Source organism: Doryrhamphus excisus, linkage group LG9, assembly GCF_037039965.1.
Source record: "Doryrhamphus excisus strain RoL-2023G ecotype Guam linkage group LG9, RoL_Dexc_Guam_v1.1, whole genome shotgun sequence".
NCBI lineage: Eukaryota > Metazoa > Chordata > Actinopteri > Syngnathiformes > Syngnathidae > Doryrhamphus > Doryrhamphus excisus.
Genome location: NC_136365.1, coordinates 3,058,397 through 3,080,515, shown reverse-complemented (window position 1 = coordinate 3,080,515; position 22,119 = coordinate 3,058,397). Strand labels below are relative to the sequence as shown.

The following is a 22,119-nucleotide window of genomic DNA, read 5'->3' as shown; positions in this document are numbered from 1 at the left end:
ACAGTACTATCAAGAGTCTATAAAAGTGCAATGCATTGTGCAATTAAATTACAGCAGTATTCAAACTCCTTTGTTGCAACACAACTACTGCATTTGCCATCCTCTCCCCAGGGAGTCTCAGCCAACCAAAATTCCCAGGAGTCTATTGTCCCATGACTGGGAATTTTAAAGTCATTACAATAAGTCACATGACAAATCAAGTTTTGATGGCGGCAGCTTGAGGACTTTCTTGACATAATATCTCATATCTTGTCATAGTGTCCATGTGGAGTGAATCCTACCCCTGTTAAGTCAATTCTATTTATATATATATATGAGTCAGATCATCTCAAAAGTACACCAAGTGTGCTAATTATAAGTGTGCCATATTTAGGCTAAAATCTGTCTAAAGAAAAAAGGTGTTGCCTCAATTGTTGTGATCAAACTGATTGGATTTCACAATAAATGACTAATTCAGTTGGACTGTGTGTCATGCATCACACACAAGCTAGTCCTTTGAACCATCCATCCTTTGCTGACTGATGGTTTTTTGACTACATGTGAAGCACCAAGCTGGCATCTCTGTGGTTGTAACTAAAGAAACAGAAGTGACTCAGGGTTTGGATCTCACACGATGATGATTCAGCTGCAGGAGCAAAAGCGGACAGGGAGGTCCACCTCTGTTCTGGCTAATTTATGAGCTTTTGTCTATATTTGTTTTAATTCCACACTGGAGAAAGCATGGGTTTGCAGAGGCGTGGTTGCAACAATTAAGGAATGAAAACAAGCAGCAGAAATAAGACCACGATGGTGAATGTCAAGCAAAGTCCCATACATGTCAAAATTAAGATTAATGACTGCCTTTAGTACTATTTTAAGAGAAATTATCTTTAATTGAACTTGACTTGACACTGCTTACTCGCATGCGACATGTAGTTTTTTTGTACACATGCCCAAGCCCGGCAACAGCACTGCAAAAAAAAAAAACAGCAAATGAAATTTACCACATAACCCCTAAACATGTTAAATTATTACAGCGGATACCCACACATTCGCGATTCAACATTCAAAATTTGCATTCCAAAAAAGGTCTTTTTTTTCCCAAATATAGGCTTTTTTTTTTTTGCAGAAAACACATCTCATTCACCCTCAGCCATCCCTGAACGCACCGTGCTGTCAGATGCAAAAGCAAGGACACCGCCAGGGAAAAAAGGCCGGAAAGAATGGGTTGTGTGTAAAAAAAAAATTTTTTTTTAAATGTTTATGGGTGCCGGTGGTCCCGGAATGTAACTCCTGCAAAAAGAAGGGGCTGTACTATCTCTGTGCATTTGTACACAGTTCCAAATGGTTGTAGATCAATATTATATACAATTTTTTACAACCTTTGCACTGAATAAAATGAGGGCAGGTTCATTAGATTTTGTGACGTCTCATCAAGCATATTTGTATTACATAAAATGTTTTACTACTCTGCTTTGGGACCAACCAAATGAAGATATTACAAAAAGTGACTTGTTATTTGGCATTGAAATCAGCCTACAGTGAGCCACGTGGCACACAGCTTATGACACTGCATTACAGTGTATTACGTACACTGTCTCATGCATCTTGCAGGACAGATGTAATGGTCATCGATCACCGTTGTACATATTCCGCAGCCCTAGAGGTTAAATGGCATTTCTACACTCAGACGTTGGCAAAGTTAATTTAGAAAAAGGTTAATTTGAAGTTTAAGCTGAAAACAAGTAACACATTCACAGCTCGTTCCTCTATTTTGCATTGCGAGGCTTAATTACTGGTTGAGGAGCGGACTGAGATGCAGCGCCACATGGCTTGTGGTCGCAGGGCCGAGCCTCAAAGAGGCAGCTGCTCGCATCTTTGGCCTGGAAATGCATCTAAGGAGCTCCATGTAAAATAATCAAAACACAGCATGGTTGATGTTAAACTTTTGAAAAAGTTTCACTCCCTAGTGAAAACTTTGCAAGGGCAAACTCTTGACTTTCCAGCAATAAAAGGCTACCCCTCAATCGTACCAGATGATGCTGCGTTTAAGTGTTTGCTAATCTAAAATGAACCACAAATGGAATTGAAAACAGAGGTCGTAGTTTAATTCACCTCATTATATTTACAGGGTTCTGTCATCCAGTGTTTGGGTAATCATGTTGCAGAAAAAAAAAATCACCTCAAGTGACTGCAAGGGTCAATGGGAGGCTCCACACTACAGAGAAAATTATGTACATGAAATTACTACCAGTGCTCCCTCATTTTAAACTAAAAAAAAAGTAGCTTTATAGCATTTGAACTGCTGGGCAGACATGTATAGAGAATAGCCAGACGACTGGATAAAAAGCCTAAATATAATAGTGATGTGGACCACTTGGATAGTTTACATACACACACACACACACACACACACACACAAAACCGAACATTACAATGAATTAATAAAATCTACTGGCAATGACTTCTTCATAAACAAACACTGTCAAAAGACCATTTATGCGTCATGTCCGTTCCTGTCCTTAACAAATGAAAATGTGATATACAATATTCCGATATGACTCAGCACCAGGAGTCAAGGAGAGCAGGAAATGGGTGCTGTAATGTGTTGCAGGTAACTTCCACTAAATGAACCAACCTTTGAAAATGTTACATTGTTACATACATAGGATATGGCATGTTTGGAAAATGGTGGGACTGCATGTCAAGGAAGTGTGGCAGTAAGTGGGCGTGGCCTGAAATGAGTCAAGCGAAGCAAGGCAGGCGAGTTTTCTCTCCAATCACCTTCCCTCCCAAGCATCTTCCCTCTGTTTGGCTGCCAGACGCTTTTGTTCTGGAGGATCAATCACACAGACCGATAGACGTTTTGAACAGCATTTCAAAGTGGCCTGATTTGTAATGTCAAATCTGCGCGGGTGTTTCTGCCGCATGCATAGATTTGCGACAGACTGTAAATATAAAAATGGATGCATTGACACGTGGCAGCAAAACTAAGGACAAAATGTTCAGGACGCGAAGCCCTTCTTGCACAGGCTCTTTAAATAAAGAGCACGGCAGGACATCCATACTAAGAACAAAGGCGCTTTTCTGCCTTCCTGGCTAGCAGTTCAGTGGACAGCCACTTGTGGTTTTTTGAGCCTATATACTTATGTTCCCTCTGTGAGGAAAAAGGCTGCAGTGCTGATTATAGACCTGCTGTGAGCCAAACAACAGAGGACAGAGAGCAACTTCATTTTGCATCAGCTTGAGACCTCCGCTTCCCACTTACTTTGCTACTTGGGAGAAGAGCTCCCACTTGTGGTGAAAGCACGCTGATGCAAACGCTAAGGCGCTCCAACAATAAGCATACGCATTGAAAAATGTGCAACATATCCCCACGTAACTCGCTGATTTATATATGGTGCTGTCATGCTATTGTTATTATAGTGATGGTGATGTTTGCAACACAATTATTAACAGTTATTGTACAATATTTCAGTTGTTGTATATATGATTAGCATGCAAGGGCACCTAGATCAACAATACTATTTACCGAAAGAATAGATATGTTCCATCGCCTGTTTGTCCCCCTCTAGTGGGACAGCAGTTGTACAATACCTAATGTAATGTTAGAAAATTATTCTCTATGTGCAATGCTAAGAATACATAACAACGGGCAGGGTAAAGTGTATTCAACTTATCACGTACCTCTTGCTTCCTGGAGCTTCTTCCTCTCTGCCTCCCGTTGCTCCTTTGTCAGGGTGCTCTTCACACCGAGGGCACCGATGACAAGCCTGCGGGCCAGAGCGGCGCTGGTCTGAGGTCTCTCCTTAGCAGGCAGAAGAGTTTCTGAGTGTGACATAAAAGGAGGAAGAAAGTGGTCTTGAAAAATGTCACGGCATGGAATAAAAATGAAAAAGAGGGATAGAGGTACCTGAGCAGCTACGTGCTTTGGCCTTTGTCGCAGAAGAGGATTTGGAAAGTGGTCGCAACTTCATCAGCGGATGTTTAGTTCTTAAAGCGTCACGGGCTAAAGAAACAAAAATATTTAACTCTTAAGAAAGCTAACAAATTATTTTTGATGGGTATTGCCAATAAATGATATTGTCTGTTATTGCCATGGTAACTATCGATCCCCTGCTGCAGTGTATTCTGCTATGATACGATATATGAGTCATTTTCAAACTATGCCACACACTAAAATGAAAGTTTTAGTAGTGTTAAGCAAATACATTAACTGACTTCACCTTCAATAAATCAGCTTTGTTGTATTCAGCATTTGAAGTAAATTAACATGCAAAGAAAAAAGGCTGTTACTGTGTGTGTTAACATTATTCAAACAGCACTGCAGTTACAATATTGTACACAAGAGTATCGTTAAAGAGTTTTCTAGAATTGCTTGCCTACCTGCAATGGGGCTTGCAAAGAGACCAAGTGCACGTGTGTCGTCTATCCACTTGATGTCAAAGCCCTTCTGTCTGTGAAGACATTGCAGAAAAAAAAACATGTAAGAAGGTCTCGATGTACATGTGGATTTGCGTCTACTATGTCAGAAGATGTTCATATGAATGGCATTATTTCACCAGCATACACCAGTTATGTTATACAAACAACACTTGAACTACAACTATATTAAGTTACATGATGTTAAAGTCACTGAGAGTGGGTGTTTACTGATGTGGATTTTTAAAAAGTGATTTGAATTACATACAGGTATGCCTGAAATAACTTGAGGAGATCCTCTGTTTTAAACTCGGGTGGAAAATCGTAGATCTCGATGATGTGAGAGAGCTCCTCCGCGTTGTCGTCCACGTCATCGTCGTCATCATCATCAAATCTGTTCATGTTGTAATAGTCAAATCTGGCCTCCTGGAGTGACTTTGTCTTTCCATCTTCACTCAAAGATAGCTAGAGTGACAAGGACATAAGAGTAAACAAATAAAGGAATCAAAATAATGTATGATGTTAGAACAATTCAGACACAACCGTATTGGAAATGGTGGGCAAGTGGTTCACTTGCTGTCCTCACAGTCAGGAGATAGAGGGATAAAATCTGTTTTTGGGTCAGGTTTTGTCCGTGTATCCCATCCATGTTGCATGTTAGGTTAATTGGAGACTAACTTGTCCATAGGTGTGAACATTTATTTGTCTATATGCGCCCTATGGTTGGTTGGTGCCCAACAACGCCTCTCTCACACAGAGTCAGTTGTGTTAGGCTCCAGCTCACCCATGACCCTAATGATGACAAGCAGGATGGGAAATGTGTTGTGTTGTCATAGCAATATAATTCATTTACCTCTTCGGACAGCCGATGACTGAGACAATCGCCATCATCATTAAATAAAGTGTCCCAACTCTCATCTTGTCCCTTTTCTTCATGACGAGACAAAACATCTGTGTCAACATTTTCTGAGTTGAGATGCCCATTAGTGTCAACATCTGGACCATGGAGCTGCTTCTCCTCCACAAGAGGGTTGGTGAGATCACTCTGCATCTCAGCTCCATCTGCTTCCACGGGTGACTGCTTATCCCCTGCTCCTCCTGCCTTGTCCTTCTTGTTCTTGGCGTTCTTTCGAGCCTTGTCCGTGTAGCGAGGTCTGGGCTTTGGTTTTATTTCCCCTTCAACTTGAGGTTTGTCTTTAGGGGGTTGGAGACGTTTCTTTGGCACGTACAGAGCTTGGCTCGGCTTCTTTGACTGACAGGTTGAAGGCGTATGTGAATCGCTCTCGTTCTTTGGTTGTTCCGTTTCCATAGTGATTTTGTCAAAATGTCTACAGCAGAAAAAAAACTACAATTAACAAAAGACAATAGTCAATCTGTCTTGTAACAAATTCCCAACTATATACGGAGAACCATAGAAACTATTGTGCGTTAGATAGAGTATGCTAGCATAATCAAGTGCTAAAATGTAGCTAGTTTAACCAATTTGACAGTCACTCGTGGAGTGTCTCCAGAAAAATGTCATTGCGTATTTATAGAAAAAAAACATTCTGTTTTTAAATTAACCTTGACGCTTACAGGAGGACATAATATGTTGGACTGAGGCTTACCAGTGACTTGTTTAGCATCAAATTTCGTCGCAGGATTGACGTAAGCAGTCTACCGAACGCAAAGGATTGTGGGAAGAAATATTTTCTTCTTCATCTTATTCTGCCAGGTAGTGTTTTAGCGACACCGTATGACTAAACTTATACTCTTTTTTTTAATTTAGTACATCTTTACTTTTACTATAGCACAGGTTACCTACATACTGTCTATTAGTATTAAGTCGACACTTCCTGGGACTTTTTAAGTCCTCGCCCATTATTTTATATGCTGGAAGCTGATTGGCTTACACTCTCCATACGTTTTACATTCTGGACGCTGATAGGCTAATATGTTCCGGTTTCGTAAAGCCAATGTTTTGTAACGTCTATATTGGTGATGTAATGTGTGTGATGCATCGACATTATCACCTTTATTCACCGATTGAACTGTCAGGTAAGGCACTGTGTTGTTTTTATGAGACTTAAAGGTAGGATGAAGATTTTTGAAGATCCATGCATCACTGTATTTTCATCTCTGATGATCAGAAAAAAAACAATTTGTAGTGCAGTACTTCAAATATTTACTGTACTTTCACGTGCACGTCCGTCACAACAAATATCTTATACAATTTTCTGTTACTTTTCCTTTGCGCCAACTTGAAACATTAATGCATGTACAGTTTAATGCAATTGTTGTTTTTGATATATGTTCTTTGAGACTTTCAGTGTTTTTGTTTGTAGCATAATGAGAGATCCATCTATTTTCTATACTGCTTATCTTGTTAAGGTCATAGGTGAGCTGTAGCCTATAAGGCACAGAAGGTACATCTTGAGACTGGACCACTAAATCACAGTACATGTAAACAAACATTCACATGGACACCCCTGGTCTATACAGTATTATGGTTATACTCTATTAATTAACAAGTCCTAGCCTCCATAAGTAAACACATATTATCACCTATATAGTCCATACTTTATCTTTGTGTTCATCAGGACTCAGCAATGTGGGCTTCAAGAGTAGTGGTCCTCCTGGTTGGGCTTTGGCAACAGTCTCACAGTCAGATCGACGAGCGTATGTTTCAGGAAGTTACACAGACCATCCTTCCTCCTGACCGGCTGCACAATCCGACACAGCTCAACTACGGCATGGCGGTAACAGACGTGGATGGTGATGGCGATCTGGAAGTGGTGGTGGCAGGGTGAGACCAGAAGGGGTTTGAGACTAAAGCCATGACTGGTTGATAAATGAAATGCTGTCCACTTCCAGATACAATGGGCCTAACCTGGTGTTGAAGTACGACCGTGCTCAGAAAATGCTGGTTAACATTGCGGTTGATGATAGTAACTCACCATACTACGCTCTGAGGGACGTGGCAGGGAATGCCATCGGGGTCACAGCCTGTGATGTGGACGGAGATGGACGTGAGGAGATCTACTTCCTCAACACAAATAATGCTTACTCTGGTAAGTACGTACACTAAGTACTTCACCCACTAGTCACATTTATACTCTTTTTATTTACAACATATTGCGCAACTGCAGGGTCTTGAGACACATGCTAACTCGCAAACTAGAGAGCTAGCGACCTAAACGGTAGCCTCCAAGTTATTTCCTTTAAACTTAAATAGCCAAAAACTTACCACTTCCACACGGATAGGGAGGATAACTATTAACAGTTATTTAACATGAACATTAATCAAACGTAATAATTTTTTCTGGGTACATGATACCATACAGCATCCATATCAAACTTGTGCGGGCCGCACTAGCATTAAACTTTTGTGTCCTGCGTTAAACTAGTGTCCTGCGGGCCGCATTTGGCCCGCGGGCCGTGTGTTTGAGACCCTTGGTCTAATTGTTAAGAGTTTTCCATATTTCTTTCATTGTGTTTATGCAGGACGGGCGACTTACTTCGACAAGCTCTTCAAGTTTCGAAACGGTCGCTTTGAGGATCTGCTCAGTGATGATCTCAATGTCCGCCGTGGAGTCGCTAACCGCATGGCGGGACGCTCTGTGGCATGCGTTGACAGAAAGGTCAGCCGACCACCTTCCTTTCCTATTTCCTCTCACACATCCTTTCAAACCTTTCCCTCCTTCCATGTTGTGTTTCATCAGGGAACAGGCCGATACGCAGTTTATGTGGCAAACTACGCCAGCGGCAACATCGGCCCCCACGCTCTCTTAGAAATGGATGAGGCTGCCAGTGATGTGGCAAATGGCGTCATCGCCCTGTCTGATGTCGCTGCCACAGCTGGAGTCAACAAGCTCACAGGTGCGACAATGAAGGTTGCTGTGTTTTGAGCCTGAGGGACTTTAGGGTGTACCATGCTTTGGACCACTGAATGAATACCCAAGTGTGATTCCCTTAGTCACAGTTGCATTGTGCTGCAGGTGGACGCGGTGTTGTGGTTGGACCCATTCTCAGTGATACAAAATCTGATGTTTTTTGCGACAATGAGAGAGGGCCTAACTTCCTGTTCAAAAACAACGGAGATGGGACTTTTGCTGACGTTGCCAAGCAGGCAGGTGAGACTGGCATAAAGCAAGGCCGCCTTTTATTTTGATAATAACACCTCCAGCATTGGTGTTGTTCAGTTCCCACATTATTTATTTGTCTATTTAATTTAGATACATTCATTACAGTACAGTACTAACAAAGACTGAACAAATACATTGAACATTCACTCTGTGTGTCCCTGTATAGGTGTAGAGGACTGGCACCAACATGGCAGAGGAGTAGCACTGGCAGATTTCAATGGCGATGGAAAGACAGACATCGTCTACGGCAACTGGAACGGTCCACACAGACTTTACCTCCAGGGCAGCGACTCTAAATTCCGGGTAAGGAAAAAGTGTATGATGTTGAAAGAAAACGTATTAGAAGTCTTATTAGAAGACTTTTATTAGAAGTCTTGCCACTGTTCTTTTTGCAGAATATTGCAACCACGGGATTTGCATCTCCTTCCCCGATTCGCACGGTTATTGCAGCCGACTTTGACAATGACAGAGAGCTTGAAGTGTTTTTTAACAATATCGCCTACAGAGGCAACGCCCCCAACAAGTTATTCAGGTTAGTCTTCTTCTTTTTCTTAATTTATTTCAGACATGCATACTATGTTACATTATTGTTTCTCACATATACACTTACGATACAATACACTTACAATATCTATTTATATATTCATTCATTCATTCATTCGACCGCTTTTTCCTCACGAGGGTCGCGGGGGGTGCTGGAGCCTATCCCAGCTGTCTTTGGGCGAGAGGCAGGGTACACCCTGGACTGGTCGCCAGCCAATCACAGGGCACATATAGACAAACAACCATTCACACTCACATTCATACCTATGGACAATTGGGAGTCGCCAATTAACCTAGCATGTTTTTGGAATCTGGGAGGAAACCGGAGTACCCGGAGAAAACCCACACATGCACGGGGAGAACATGCAAACTCCACACAGAGATGGTCGAGGGTGGGGAAAGACAAAATAAGAAGCCAAAAAGTTACCACTTCCACACAAAATAGGAGGAGAACTCATTCATTCATTCATTTTCTACAGCTTATTCTCACGAGGGTCGCGGGGGGTGCTGGAGCTTATCCCAGCTGTCTTGGGACAGCTCCACACAGAGATGGCCCGAGGGTGGAATTGAACCCGGATCTTCTAGCTGTGAGGACTGCGTGCTGTTATTATAGTCCACATTGTAAAACAAAAAAAGAGATTTCAACATTTAGCAAATAATTACCGTTGCAATAACCGCAAAAATTGAAGCTATTTCAACACAAGATATAATATTATGGGCATGCTTGATGGCAGTGTTTCCAGGACGGTAGTAGAAATGTTACTCCGGGTAATGAAGATGTCTTCGTGGTGGGCATCCACTGTCTGGAACTGATGTCCATTTTTGTAAATGTAAATGTTCTCAATGTTATTTAGATCAGAGGGATATGTGAGATGTGATCAGATGGCCCATTATTATTATTATTATTATTATTATTATTATTATTATTATTATTACTCTGGAAGAAGTCCTCCTTTTGAAAAACACATACATTGTTTGAATTTGATGTGTTATATCATAGGTGAGTTGTTTTGTATGTTTTCAGGGTTTCAAGAAGAGCCAATACCGACCCTTTAATCCAGGAGCTTGATGCAGGAGACGCCGTAGAGCCTCAGGGGAGAGGAACAGGTCAGAATGAGATTATGTGCCAACATATTTTCCCCATAGTAGCGCTTTAGCTTCCTGTCTGATTAGACGAGATTTTCAGTGTCGCATCTGTCTGTCACACATCACACTGAGCTTGTTTTCTAGGTCAACATCCTGAAAGCTCCTTGCCTTTTTTTTTTTTTTTTTTTTGAACAGGCGGCACTGTGACAGATGTAGATGGAGACGGACAGCTGGACCTGCTGCTGGCACACGGAGAGAGCGCAGCGCAACCCATCTCTGTCTTCAAGGTCACGCAGGTACGCATACATGTGCGTGTTTTGGTCATGGTGGCCGGACTCGCATTAACTTGTCTATGCATTTGTTAGGGTTCAACCAATAAATGGCTGCGAGTCATCCCTCACACCCAGTTTGGTTCTTACGCACGAGGGGCTAAAGTAACAGTCTTTACGAAGCACAGTGGGGCTCATACACGCATCATTGATGGGGGCTCCGGGTACCTGTGTGAGATGGAACCAGTTGCCCACTTTGGTTTAGGTAAGTGTTGAATTTATGTCGACACATCAATTAATGCTTACTTGACTACTTAGTTCAGTTTTTTACGGTGGATCCCAACACATTCCCAGTCCAGTTGAGAGACAACATGTCCTGGGTCTACCCCCAGGACTCCTGCCGGCCAGATGTGCCCTGAACACCTCCTGAGGGAGACTTACATTCATGTAAAAAAAAAAAATTAGGGCACCCTGTTGTGTCCCATATATAGTGAATTTCCACAAAAAACAGATCTTATTCACCTTACATTGGTAATAATTTATAAATATGTATTAATACAACTGCGATTGGCTGGCGACCAGCCTCTTGCCCGAAGACAGCTGGGATAGACTCCAGCATACCCCCACAACCGTAGTGAGGATAACTCATATTAATGTCCAGTGCTGTTTGCATAAATGTAAACATACATTCATATAATTGTCTGATATTTACAAAAAAATATATATACTACTAAACTTTTTATTTGTATATAAAAATAAATAAAATAAACGTAAAATAGGCTGCATGGCGGATGAGTGGTTAGCACGCAGGCCACACAGCTAGGAGACCCGAGTTCGACTTCGAGTTCCAAAAACATGCTAGGTTAATTGGCGACTCCAAATTGTCCATAGGTATGAATGTGAGTGTGAATGGTTGTTTGTCTATATGTGCCCTGTGATTGGCTGGCGACCAGTCCAGAGTGTACCCCGCCTCTCATCCGAAGACAGCTGGTATAGGCTCCAGCACCCCCCACGACCCTTGTGAGGATAAGCTGTAGAAAATGAATGAATGAATGAGTTCTCCTCCTATTTTGTGTGGAAGTGGTAACTTTTCGGCTTCTTATTTTGTCATTCCCCACCACACCATTGTGTGTCTCGTTTATTGTTTCATTTTTTATTTTATTTTTTGTACCTGGAACTGGGGTGATGATTGGATAGGAGGCGATGACGTGTCGGTGCTGGAGATCTCCTGGCCTGATGGTAGCTCCATCACTCGTGTCCTTCAGCTTGATGAAATGAACACAGTGGTGGACGTGTTGTACCCCAGGGAAGGAGAAATGTCCACACTTCACAATGACACTCAGGTATACTTTTCTTTCAAATGTCAAATGCAAATAAGTGAGCATGTTTTGTGTAGAAAGCAAATGTTTTTGTCTTGCAGTGCGGTGAAGGCTTCACTGTGAAAAGCGGCCGCTGCACAGGTAAGCAGATGTAACGGCGAATGTATTCAGTTTTTTATTTTCATTTTTTTTTGTGTTGATATTTTTACAGGCATCTGAGGATTCTTACGTCCCCTGAAACAGTCAAACAAGCTTTTTTTCCTTTTACTCTATGAGTATTATTTCTTATTTTGTGCTTGAGAATTTCATCAAATGTCATTTCCATTGTGCCTATACATACAATGGCCATAAGTATTCTAGTACTATTCTAGTAGTATTGTGTCGTCCTTACCTGACGTTTTTCCACCTCTTGTATTTTCTTGTTACCATCCATTCCATATAGCACCGACTCCATTGTTCAACTCCAACTCCAGGTTTGAGGCCTCCAGTTTTCATATGGTTTTATTGGTATTCTTTCTAAATTGGCAGAGAAGGAAGTAGTTTGTAGTAGTTTGTATTACAGTGAGACATTTTTAACAGCATTTCTGCATGTTCCAGTCAAGCATCTGCAAAGAGGGTTATGTTAACACGATTGTTCATCCAGTCTGCATGTGGTCATATTGGAAAGTCATGCATGATATCGCAGTACTTAATGAAGGGAATGCTAACTCTTCAAGATGACAATTATAGGTTATCACATGGTTTGTCTGGTATCAGGCCCAGTATCATGCCCCCGCGTGACACTTGGGGGCACCTGGCCTGATACCAGACAAACCATGTGATGATCTTATTATCACATACTACAGTATTAATTGTCCCTGTACCCTAGAAACCGCCCATGAATGATACGGGAAAAGGCCGAAATGATACTGTGTCAAAGCCCAGGGCAGTGATACTGATAAAATATAGAGTTTAACCATGTCCAGTATCAGCCCCCGTAGCTGTCCACTCAGAGCGCGCTGCTCTGGTATCGTGCCCTTGAAACAATCAGAGAACAGCGCACGAGTGCTTAGTGCCTAGTGCTTCTCCAGTCACCAAAAAAACCCAAACTTGATTAACGGAACTTTAATTGTCAGACATTGATAAGATAAGACTGTTGATAAAATATTATTGTTGAAATATTTTTGCAATTATTGCGTTTACACTGTTTAGATATAATACATGTAATAAACTGAACATTTTCTGGCAACAAAATGGTCTTTTGATTAAATAGTAAATAAATAGTGATAATAAGCTCATGATTAAATAGTATGTTTTATCAGTCTTATCTTATCTTATCAATGTCTAACAATTAAAGTTCCATTAATCAAGTTTGGGTTTTTTGGTGACTGGAGAAGCACTAGGAATATTTATAGTGTTTGTTCACGCTCGTGCGCTGTTCTCTGATTGGTTGTTTCACGGGCACGATACCAGAGCAGCGCGCTCTGAGTGGACAGCTACGGGGGCTGATACTGGACATGGTTATATGTTATATATATCAGTATCACTGCCCTGGGCTTTGACACAGTATCATTTCGGCCTTTTCCCGTATCATTTATGGGCGGTTTCTAGGGTACAGGACCAATTAATACTGTAGTATGTGATAATGACTGATATAAGTACTGTATATTGAGCCTGAATGAAATGTATTTTTCTTTTTCACAAAAAATGTTACCGATGGCAGGTGTTAAAAAATGTGTTGTACTGTTTGCATTACTATCTACTATTGATTTTTACTAGTCGTTGTTTACTAATAATGCTCAGACAGAACAGAACAAAATAAAGACACTTGAATGCATCTGTGTTGACATTGCATTTATTTGATAGCATAATACTTCAATCGCCTCGTGTATCAAACAAAAAGCTGCACAAAATGTCACCAGTGTAACGTAGGCATTCAGATTAGTGAGCCTGTGTTTGGCAGTTATTTCTTTGGAGGTTGAGTCGGGTATCAATCAGGGGTTTGTGTGATTCAGTACATCACGGTTAAGATTCGGGAAGACTCATACTTGCTGTTTCTTTTTTTTTTTTTTTTTTTTTTTTTGCTACGGCTTGCATAATTCAAATGTCGGAAGAGATTATCTCGCTCAGGTTTTGTGTAACATCTGAGTGGAAAAATGGAAGACTTGTATTACCTACAATGATAGACACTCATCTGCTACAATATGATATCCATACATACATTTTTTATACCGCTTGTTCTCATGAGGATCACGGGTGAGCTGGCGCCTATCCAAGCTGAATTCAGGTGAGAGGCGGGGGGGGAGGAGGGGATATGCCCCTGGACTAGTCATCAACCAATCAGAGGAGGCATATAAACACACAAGCATTTACACTCATATGGACAATTTGGAGTCTCCAATTAACCTAACATGCACGTTTTTTTGGAATGTTGGAGGAAGCCTGAGTAGCCAATCTCCTGACCGGGAGGTTAACATGCTAACCACTACGCCACAGCGCAGCCACAATGTGGTATAATGCTTTGATGTACAGGAGATATGGACTATGGTGGTGATTATGTGTACTTGTACCTTCATTATCTATAATGTCAGAGCTACATAGAAAATGTTCATCCCACTTTTCTCTCATCCTCTCACTCACCGAATGACACATGGCTTAAAAAATAAAAAAAATTTGTTCGTCGGGTGCATTGCAACAAATGACTAAAGTGCATATTGTGGGTGTTTGACAAAGCTTGATAAGGAGTAACATGTCTTTCTTAAGGAACATCTTGTGGATCCTTTGTGGGAGTGATGAACCAGGAGCAGGATTGGTTTCAACGGGCACAGTTGTGTGATGACGAGTGATATCAAGGGGAGGTTATTTTCAGGCAGTCATCGAGCCGTGCTGCTGGACACGGAGCTGCTCCCAGAGCTACAGCCGCTAGAACCCCTGTCTTCATATATGGAGATCTCTATCTGGTAAAATTCATCATTAGGGACTAGAAACTTACTGCAAGGATGTCATTATTATTATTATTATTATCGTTTTTGTATACATGCAGAAACACCGAGTAAGGATACAACACGCATTCCCCTCTCAATGGGATCGGTGATGAGCAGACCTCGAGGCGCGTAGATCTTCTCATTCTGCTCCTGAATGTACTTGGCAATTTTCTTCAATACCTGACGTACACATAGTACACAAGTACACATATCAAAGTAGAATGGAATGTTAAAACTAATTAATGGTTTCACTGACCCAAGTATAAGTCCATTCGCAATATAAAATATAAGACAACATCACAACACCAGCCCTGCCTCTTTGACTTTGACTAGCTTTGGCATTTAGAACTGGAATATTACAACTCACCTTCTCATAGCGTGTCTCCATGCAGAGGAAGATAAGATATGCCGTGGCACAAGCGAGACAGCCTTCCAAGTAAGACTGGCCTCCAATCTTTTCCGCCTCTGCGTAGTAGTTATTGAGCGTCTTCACGGTGTCCTCAAAAAGAGTCCTCTCAATCTGTACGCAAGGCACATTAATGAATGGCATTTGTGTATCGCAAAGCACAAAATGTCGTCTTATATGCTCACCCTGCTCTCGAGCTCTGTGGGGAACTTAATCTGGAACTTGCACGTTGTACCCTCACTGTAGTCTCTTTGGATGAAGACTTTGTTGGCAAGAGATGCGCTGTGCCTCAACTCCTGCAGGTTGTGGAACTAAAGAAACACACCGTGTCAGATAATCTGTCTAAAAGTCTGATCCAGTTTGGTCCAGAATTATTTTCATAATGACTTAGGCTGCATTTACCCATCACACACACCTTATTACGACATCCATGACACAAGGAAGTAGATAAACAAAGCAAGAGCCTGAACATAAAATAACATTCATTCATTCATTTTCTAATGCTTATCCTCACGAGGGTTGCAGGGGTGCTGGAGCCTATCCCAGAGAGGCGCGGTGTACCCTGGACTGGTCGCCAGCCAATCACAGGGCACATATAGACAAACAACCATTCACACTCACATTCATACCTTTGGAGTCGCTAATTAACCTAGCATGTTTTTAGAATGTGGGAGGAAACCGGAATACCCGGAGAAAACCCACGCATGCACGGGGAGAACATGCAAACTCCACACAGAGATGGTCAAGGGTGGGGAAAGACAAAATAAGAAGCCAAAAAGTTACCACTTCCACACAAAATAGGAGGAGAACTCATTCATTCATTCATTTTCTACAGCTTATCCTCACAAGGGTCGCGGTGGTGCTGGAGCCTATCCCAGCTGTCTTCGGACGAGAGGCGCGGTGTACCCTGGACTGGTCGCCAGCCAATCACAGGGCACATATAGACAAACAACCATTCACACTCACATTCATACCTATGGACAATTTGGAGTCGCTAATTAACCTAGCATGTTTTTGGAATGTGGGAGGAAACCGGAATACCCGGAGAAAACCCACGCATGCACAGGGAGAACATGCAAACTCCACACAGAGATGGTCGAGGGTGGGGAAAGACAAAATAAGAAGCCAAAAAGTTACCACTTCCACACAAAATAGGAGGAGAACTCATTCATTCATTCATTTTCTACAGCTTATCCTCACGAGGGTCGCGACGGGTGCTGGAGCCTATCCCAGCTGTCTTCGGGCGAGAGGCGCGGCACACCCTGGACTGGTCGCCAGCCAATCACAGGGCACATATAGACAAACAACCATTCACACTCACATTCATACCTATGGACAATTTGGAGTCGCTAATTAACCTAGCATGTTTTTGGAATGTGGGAGGAAACCGGAATACCCGGAGAAAACCCACGCATGCACAGGGAGAACATGCAAACTCCACACAGAGATGGCCGAGGGTGGGGAAAGACAAAATAAGAAGCCAAAAGGTTACCACTTCCACACAAAATAGGAGGAGAACTCATTCATTTTCTACAGCTTATCCTCACAAGGGTCGCGGGGGTTGCTGGAGCCTATCCCAGCTGTCTTCGGGCGAGAGGCGCGGTACACCCTGGACTGGTGGCCAGCCAATCACAGGGCACATATAGACAAACAACCATTCACACTCACATTCATACCTATGGACAATTTGGAGTCGCTAATTAAACCTAGCATGTTTTTAGAATGTGGGAGGAAACCGGAATACCCGGAGAAAACCCATGCATGCACAGGGAGAACATGCAAACTCCACACAGAGATGGCCGAGGGTGGGGAAAGACAAAATAAGAAGCCAAAAAGTTACCACTTCCACACAAAATAGGAGGAGAACTCATTCATTCATTCATTTTCTACAGCTTATCCTCACAAGGGTCGCGGCGGGTGCTGGAGCCTATCCCAGCTGTCTTCGGGTGAGAGGCGCGGCACACCCTGGACTGGTCGCCAGCCAATCACAGGGCACATATAGACTAACAACCATTCACACTCACATTCATACCTATGGACAATTTGGAGTCACTAATTAAACCTAGCATGTTTTTGGAATGTGGGAGGAAACCGGAGTACCCGGAGAAAACCCACGCATGCACGGGGAGAACATGCAAACTCCACACAGAGATGGCCGAGGGTGGGATTGAACCCTGGTCTACTAGCTGTGAGGTCTGCACGCTAACCACTCGACCGAGCGAAAGCCTTGTCTGACTACATTTTACATTACAAAGTTTAACTTCAAATTGTGACACAAACAACTGTTTTCTTTGTACGATTGGTAACCAAGCCAGATGTTTTGGTAGACAAAAGTGTAGTTTGGAGCCAAAGACGGCCGGCATTATATCTTTCTATTCACTTGCTCAACAATATTGTGTGCAAATAGTGGGTGTTGTTTTGGTGTTCTAAGGTGTACAATGTTACAGGAGAGGCGGATGGTGTGTGATCAGCCATTTGTGCTCTGCAAGCTGTTGGAGAGAAGCCCAGCTATTGGATACACTATCCTTACCCACCCCACTTCCACAGTCATTCTATTGAGTTAGGAAGTACAGCTCAATATGTTTTATGGCTATTTGAAACCACTGAGACAACCATACATTTGCTGTTCACTAAATAGTGCTTATAATTGTTTTGATTTGTTTATTATCTGAAAGTCTAGTAAGTGAAATGGCCTCTGTCCGTGGTGCTGAACGGGTTATATAAACGGTGCTGTCATCGGTGTAGCCGTGAAACAAACGTTCTTTCAGCCATGATTGTTTTTATGATTTACCAGGCTTGTAAAAGCAGAGAACAACATTTCGCAGAACTAGCATAAATAAGAGAAGGATGCTGTGGCGAGTCGTGATTCCACTAACTATGTGCAGCTCGTTTAAATCACGTACACAATAGAAATAGCATCCTTATTTAACAAAATATACACAACATACTCTTGTGGTTTGATTTTAAAAGAAGACAAAATGAAGAAATATTGGAGCAGGCTTACCTCAGTCGCCATGTTTAAAGGGACGAGTCCCCGCGTGCGCTGATGAGTGACTATGGACAGATTAAATGACGGGGGAGGGGCGTCAAGGGGCGGGGCTAACAAAGGACAGGATTGAGCTGTACCAGTCAAAATGATGCTTTTTTTTCTTTACATGCTCTAATCAGTCTAGTGTCCGAGAAACTGTAAATGTATATTTTTCCCTTAGTTATTGTGCTGCTATTTATACCAGGAGTGTCCCAATTTTGGCTGAATTTTTGGCTTGTAACACATTCTAAAAATATATTTAAACAATGAAACCACATTTTTAAAATGTATCCAAAAATGTAATGAAGTAAAAAAAAAGTAGAAACTAATAAAACGAAGAAAAACAATAGGCTTGTGATATTTTCTGAGTAAACCAAGCACCCATACATCTAATAGCAACTTGACCTTTACTAAACAGTGCTCTCTACTGGCCACAGCCTGTATTGCATATAACATTTGCCAATAGTGTACATATCATTATCATTACACTATGTAACTTTTGGAATTGGATTTAAGTGTTGGCTACACAGCCAGAAGATCGGGAAGACCTTAGTTCGAATCTTCGCTTGGGCACCTCTGTGGACCGGTCGCCAGCCAATCACAGGGCACATATAGACAAACAACCATTCACACTCACATTCATACCTATGGACAATTCGGAGTCGCCAATTAACCTAGCATGTTTTTGGAATGTGGGAGGAAACCGGAGTACCCGGAGAAAACCCACGCATGCACGGGGAGAACATGCAAACTCCACACAGAGATGGCTGAGGGTGGAATTGAACCCTGGGTGGAATAAATTAAAACAGACATTTTTGGCAGGAAGCACAAATCTAAGGATATTCATATTTCAGATATGAAACGTTTGCATTTTGAAGCTCTACCTAGAACCACCTTGAGATCCAACAAAATGCAAAATTTTGCAATTTTTCAACTGGTTTTAAAATATTGAACAACATGGCAGTGAAGCAATAACACCAACTCACAGATAGGGAGCAACAATGGACAAGGCCGTTGCCCAGTCTGCCGGAAATGATGAAAAAAAAAACAGAAAACAGAAGAAGACGTGACTAGGAAAGGGAAAGAAAAAGAAGAAAACGTCACTGTTTTCTTTTCTCCTGTTAGTTAACGAGCTGTAAAATTCTTGCAATTTTTCAACTGGTTTTAAAATATTAAATCATATGGCAGTGAAAGTGACGCCCTTGAAGCAATAACACCAACTCACAGATAGGGGGCAACAATGGACAAGGCCGTTGCCCAGTCTGCCGGAAATGATGAAAAAAAAACAGAAGAAGACGTGACTAGGAAAGGGAAAGAAAAAGAAGAAAACGTCGCTGTTTTCTTTTCTCTTGATAGTTAACGAGCTGTAAAATTCTTGCAATTTTTCAACTGGTCTTAAAATACTGAATAATATGGCAGTGAAAGTGACGCTCTTGAAGCAATAACACCAACTCACAGATAGGGGGCAACAATGGACAAGGCCGTTGCCCACTCTGCCGGAAATGATGAAAAAAAAAAACAGAAAACAGAAGAAGACGTGACTAGGAAAGGGAAAGAAAAAGAAGAAAACATCGCTGTTTTCTTTTCTCCTGTTAGTTAACGAGCTACACTTGTGTTTGCGGAGTTTTATCATGAATCACGTAGACTTTTTATTGTGCGTAAAGTTCGGTAAATTGCCCTTGGAAGACCAATTGGAAATAAAACGTTTGGGGCCCCACAGACCGGAAGACTTTGTCCTGCTTCAGTATGGAGACATTGTGACCCGAACCTTCAAGAAGGATTGGTTTGAAAAAAAGAAATGGCTCACGGCGAGCACGGCCAAACGCGCGCTTTTCTGTTTCCCTTGTCTTCTATTCGGCGGCGTGGACTCCGTGTGGGCTTCTATTGGATTCAAAGACGTCAAACACCTGTCGGAAAGAACAGCCAAACATGAGAGCTCATCCTCGCACCTGAAATGCGCCATGAAGTTGGGTCTGCTTGGGTTGCCAGCCGTGGAGACACACGCCCATGATGCCGATCGTGTCTTCGTCGAGGAGCACAACAGACAAACTGAGGAGAATCGGTACGTTCTGGGAAGGCTCATCACTTGCGTGAAGCTTTGCGGGAAATGCGAAATGGATTTGCGTGCTCACGACGACTCCACCGAACCACTCCACGCAAGCATTTTTAGCTGCATTTTTGACACCATGTGTGAGGGAGACACAAGACTCAAAAGAAATTTTGACGCCCAGTCATTCTTTAAATTGGCTTTAAGCTCCATTCAGAAGGAGCTTCTGGACTGCATGTATGAGGTCTACAGAGAGGAAGTAGCCAAACAGTTAAAACAGACCCACTTTGTCGGTATTCAGGTATATGACGTCACTGACATGTCATCCACTTCCCAGGTAGCCATTGTGTTGCGATACGTCACCGCCGACAACACTGTCGCCGAACGGTTCCTGCAGTTTGTACAAGTGGACGACAAAACCGCCACTGGCCTCTCCGACGCCATACATCAGATTCTTGAACCCTTACGGCTCACGGAGAAACTTATCGCGCAAACTTATGACGGAGCCGCGATGCTGAGTGGTGGCGAAGGCGGCGTCCAAAGCATTCTGGCTTTGAGATACCCGAATGCGGTGTTTGTGCATTGCTACGCCCAACAATTAAATGTCACGTTGCAACAAGTATGCTCTTCCAGACTCGGCGAGCTGAAAGTGTTCTTTGCTGATTTAGCAGGTTTTGCGAATTTCTTCACGTCCCCAAGAAGAGCAGTCGCTTTGGCGCGGGCGTGTGACGGCAACATCCAGCGGCCGAGGTGGAACTTTAAAAGCAGGACCGTTAACGCCGTATGGGACAGTCAGGAAGCAATACTAGAATGTTTGGATGGGATCCGCACTCAACCTGGATGGGATAGCGTGAGCGTTAGTGATGCGTACAGCTTGTCTTTGCACTTGAAGGAGCCTACTTTTCTCCAACTGCTGCATTTCTTCGCAGAAGTCATGCCGGAAGTCGACGTTCTCCAAAATATACTCCAGAACCGGGAGATAGATGGCTCGGTTGTGAGTTGCGCTGTGGAGAACTTCATAGCCAACATGAAGGAGGTGAGAGAGAGAACAGACGTAATCGCCGACCAAGCCGGCGACAGTGAAGCCAAACGCAGGAAAACCAACACGGCCGAAATTATGAAGGAGGCTTGTGATAGCATGATCGCACAAGTGGAGGACAGGTTCTCCAACAGCGACTATCTGATTGCAGCGCAGCTGGTGGACTGCTCGTTGTTCTCAAAATTCTCCGAGACGTTTCCGTCGGCGCAACTCAACTGCGCCATCAAACTGTGGCCGGCGGTTCTTAAAAACAAGGAGAAGTTGCAGAGTGAGCTGAGTATTCTCTACCAACACAAACAGCTTTACGGGGGGAAATCCACGCTCTCTCTGCTGCAAACTATATGCGACAATAGTCTGCCGGAAGTCTTGTCAGAAACGTGCACCCTGCTCAATCTCTTTCTCGCAACTCCTATGGAATCCCCCGACTCGAACAGGAACCTTTCCACCAACGAAAGGATTATGACATTTGCAAGGAACTCGACGGGAAAACAGCGACTGAATGCTCTTTGCATGCTTTCCATTGAAAACCAATTTATCCAGGGGCTAACGGATTTTAACGTTAAAGTCATGGAGAAGTTTGCACGTTCAAACCACCACCACATTTCATTCATATTTAAATGAGCCGCAATGCGTATGTATTATGTTGGACCAGGGGTCTCAAACACGCTAGTTTGAGGCCCCCCGCCTTGACATGAAAGTTTAATGTTAATGCGGCCCGCGCAAAGTTTGATATGGATGCTGTATGGTATCATGTACTCGGAAAAAATTATCACATTTGATTAATGTTCATGTTAAAGGTTAAATAACTGTTAATAGTTACCCTCCCTATCCGTGTGGAAGTGGTAAGTTTTTGGCTATTTAAGTTTAAAGGAAATAACATGAAGGCTATCGTTT

At 42.6% G+C, this 22,119-nt stretch overlaps 3 protein-coding genes across 7 annotated transcripts; 1 reads left to right on the top strand and 2 right to left on the bottom strand.

The window, feature by feature from the left end:
- Nucleotides 1–284: 284 nt before the first annotated feature.
- Nucleotides 285–6,168, bottom strand: r3hcc1l (R3H domain and coiled-coil containing 1-like). The gene is made up of 7 exons (XM_058065509.2): nucleotides 6,009–6,168; nucleotides 5,255–5,729; nucleotides 4,670–4,866; nucleotides 4,366–4,436; nucleotides 3,893–3,988; nucleotides 3,667–3,807; nucleotides 285–2,812 (listed from the first exon to the last, which is right to left on the bottom strand). The coding sequence occupies exons 2-7, from the start codon at nucleotides 5,708–5,710 to the stop codon at nucleotides 2,760–2,762; spliced, it is 1,014 nt and encodes a 337-aa protein (XP_057921492.2). The 5' UTR covers nucleotides 5,711–5,729; nucleotides 6,009–6,168; the 3' UTR covers nucleotides 285–2,759.
- Nucleotides 6,169–6,229: 61 nt separating this feature from the next.
- Nucleotides 6,230–13,562, top strand: crtac1a (cartilage acidic protein 1a). Of its 2 annotated transcripts, none has more exons than XM_078793189.1 (14): nucleotides 6,230–6,438; nucleotides 6,981–7,186; nucleotides 7,255–7,451; nucleotides 7,885–8,021; nucleotides 8,103–8,259; nucleotides 8,379–8,513; nucleotides 8,692–8,828; nucleotides 8,921–9,057; nucleotides 10,093–10,175; nucleotides 10,350–10,450; nucleotides 10,520–10,688; nucleotides 11,621–11,766; nucleotides 11,844–11,883; nucleotides 12,185–13,562. In XM_078793189.1, exons 2-14 carry the CDS (start codon nucleotides 6,990–6,992, stop codon nucleotides 12,280–12,282), a joined length of 1,734 nt encoding a protein of 577 aa, XP_078649315.1. In that variant the 5' UTR covers nucleotides 6,230–6,438; nucleotides 6,981–6,989; the 3' UTR covers nucleotides 12,283–13,562. The 2 variants fall into 2 exon arrangements, with proteins under 2 accessions (XP_078649315.1, XP_057921489.2); XM_058065506.2 differs by having other exon boundaries at nucleotides 6,237–6,438; nucleotides 11,954–13,562.
- Nucleotides 13,563–13,775: 213 nt separating this feature from the next.
- Nucleotides 13,776–20,215, bottom strand: golga7ba (golgin A7 family, member Ba). 4 transcript variants are annotated; one of them, XM_078793195.1, is made up of 6 exons: nucleotides 20,089–20,106; nucleotides 18,116–18,165; nucleotides 15,297–15,422; nucleotides 15,073–15,225; nucleotides 14,784–14,885; nucleotides 13,776–14,674 (listed from the first exon to the last, which is right to left on the bottom strand). In XM_078793195.1, the coding sequence occupies exons 2-6, from the start codon at nucleotides 18,125–18,127 to the stop codon at nucleotides 14,570–14,572; spliced, it is 498 nt and encodes a 165-aa protein (XP_078649321.1). In that variant the 5' UTR covers nucleotides 18,128–18,165; nucleotides 20,089–20,106; the 3' UTR covers nucleotides 13,776–14,569. The 4 variants fall into 4 exon arrangements, with proteins under 4 accessions (XP_078649321.1, XP_078649319.1, XP_078649320.1 ...); XM_078793193.1 differs by lacking the exon at nucleotides 18,116–18,165 and having other exon boundaries at nucleotides 20,089–20,215; XM_078793194.1 differs by lacking the exon at nucleotides 18,116–18,165 and having other exon boundaries at nucleotides 13,776–14,678; nucleotides 20,089–20,209.
- Between the last annotated feature and the right edge of the window lie 1,904 nt (nucleotides 20,216–22,119).

Bases quoted from the DNA above. Each gene is read 5' to 3' on its own strand.
- r3hcc1l (XM_058065509.2), bottom strand. From the start codon at position 5,710: ATGGAAACGGAACAACCAAAGAACGAGAGCGATTCACATACGCCTTCA. The intron at 4,867-5,254 runs GTAAATGAATTA...TTGTCACTCTAG, and splicing joins GTCATCGGCTGTCCGAAGAG to CTATCTTTGAGTGAAGATGG. The intron at 2,813-3,666 runs GTACGTGATAAG...TTGATCCTCCAG, and splicing joins GAAGCTCCAGGAAGCAAGAG to AACAAAAGCGTCTGGCAGCC.
- crtac1a (XM_078793189.1), top strand. From the start codon at position 6,990: ATGTGGGCTTCAAGAGTAGTGGTCCTCCTGGTTGGGCTTTGGCAACAG. The intron at 8,829-8,920 runs GTAAGGAAAAAG...TTCTTTTTGCAG, and splicing joins GCAGCGACTCTAAATTCCGG to AATATTGCAACCACGGGATT. The intron at 9,058-10,092 runs GTTAGTCTTCTT...GTATGTTTTCAG, and splicing joins GCCCCCAACAAGTTATTCAG to GGTTTCAAGAAGAGCCAATA.
- golga7ba (XM_078793193.1), bottom strand. From the start codon at position 20,148: ATGGGCGTGTGTCTCCACGGCTGGCAACCCAAGCAGACCCAACTTCAT. The intron at 15,423-20,088 runs GTGCGAGGATGA...GTGTTTCTTTAG, and splicing joins AACTTCATGGCGCATTTCAG to TTCCACAACCTGCAGGAGTT. The intron at 14,675-14,783 runs GTATCCTTACTC...TTTACCAGATAG, and splicing joins TTGAGAGGGGAATGCGTGTT to AGATCTCCATATATGAAGAC.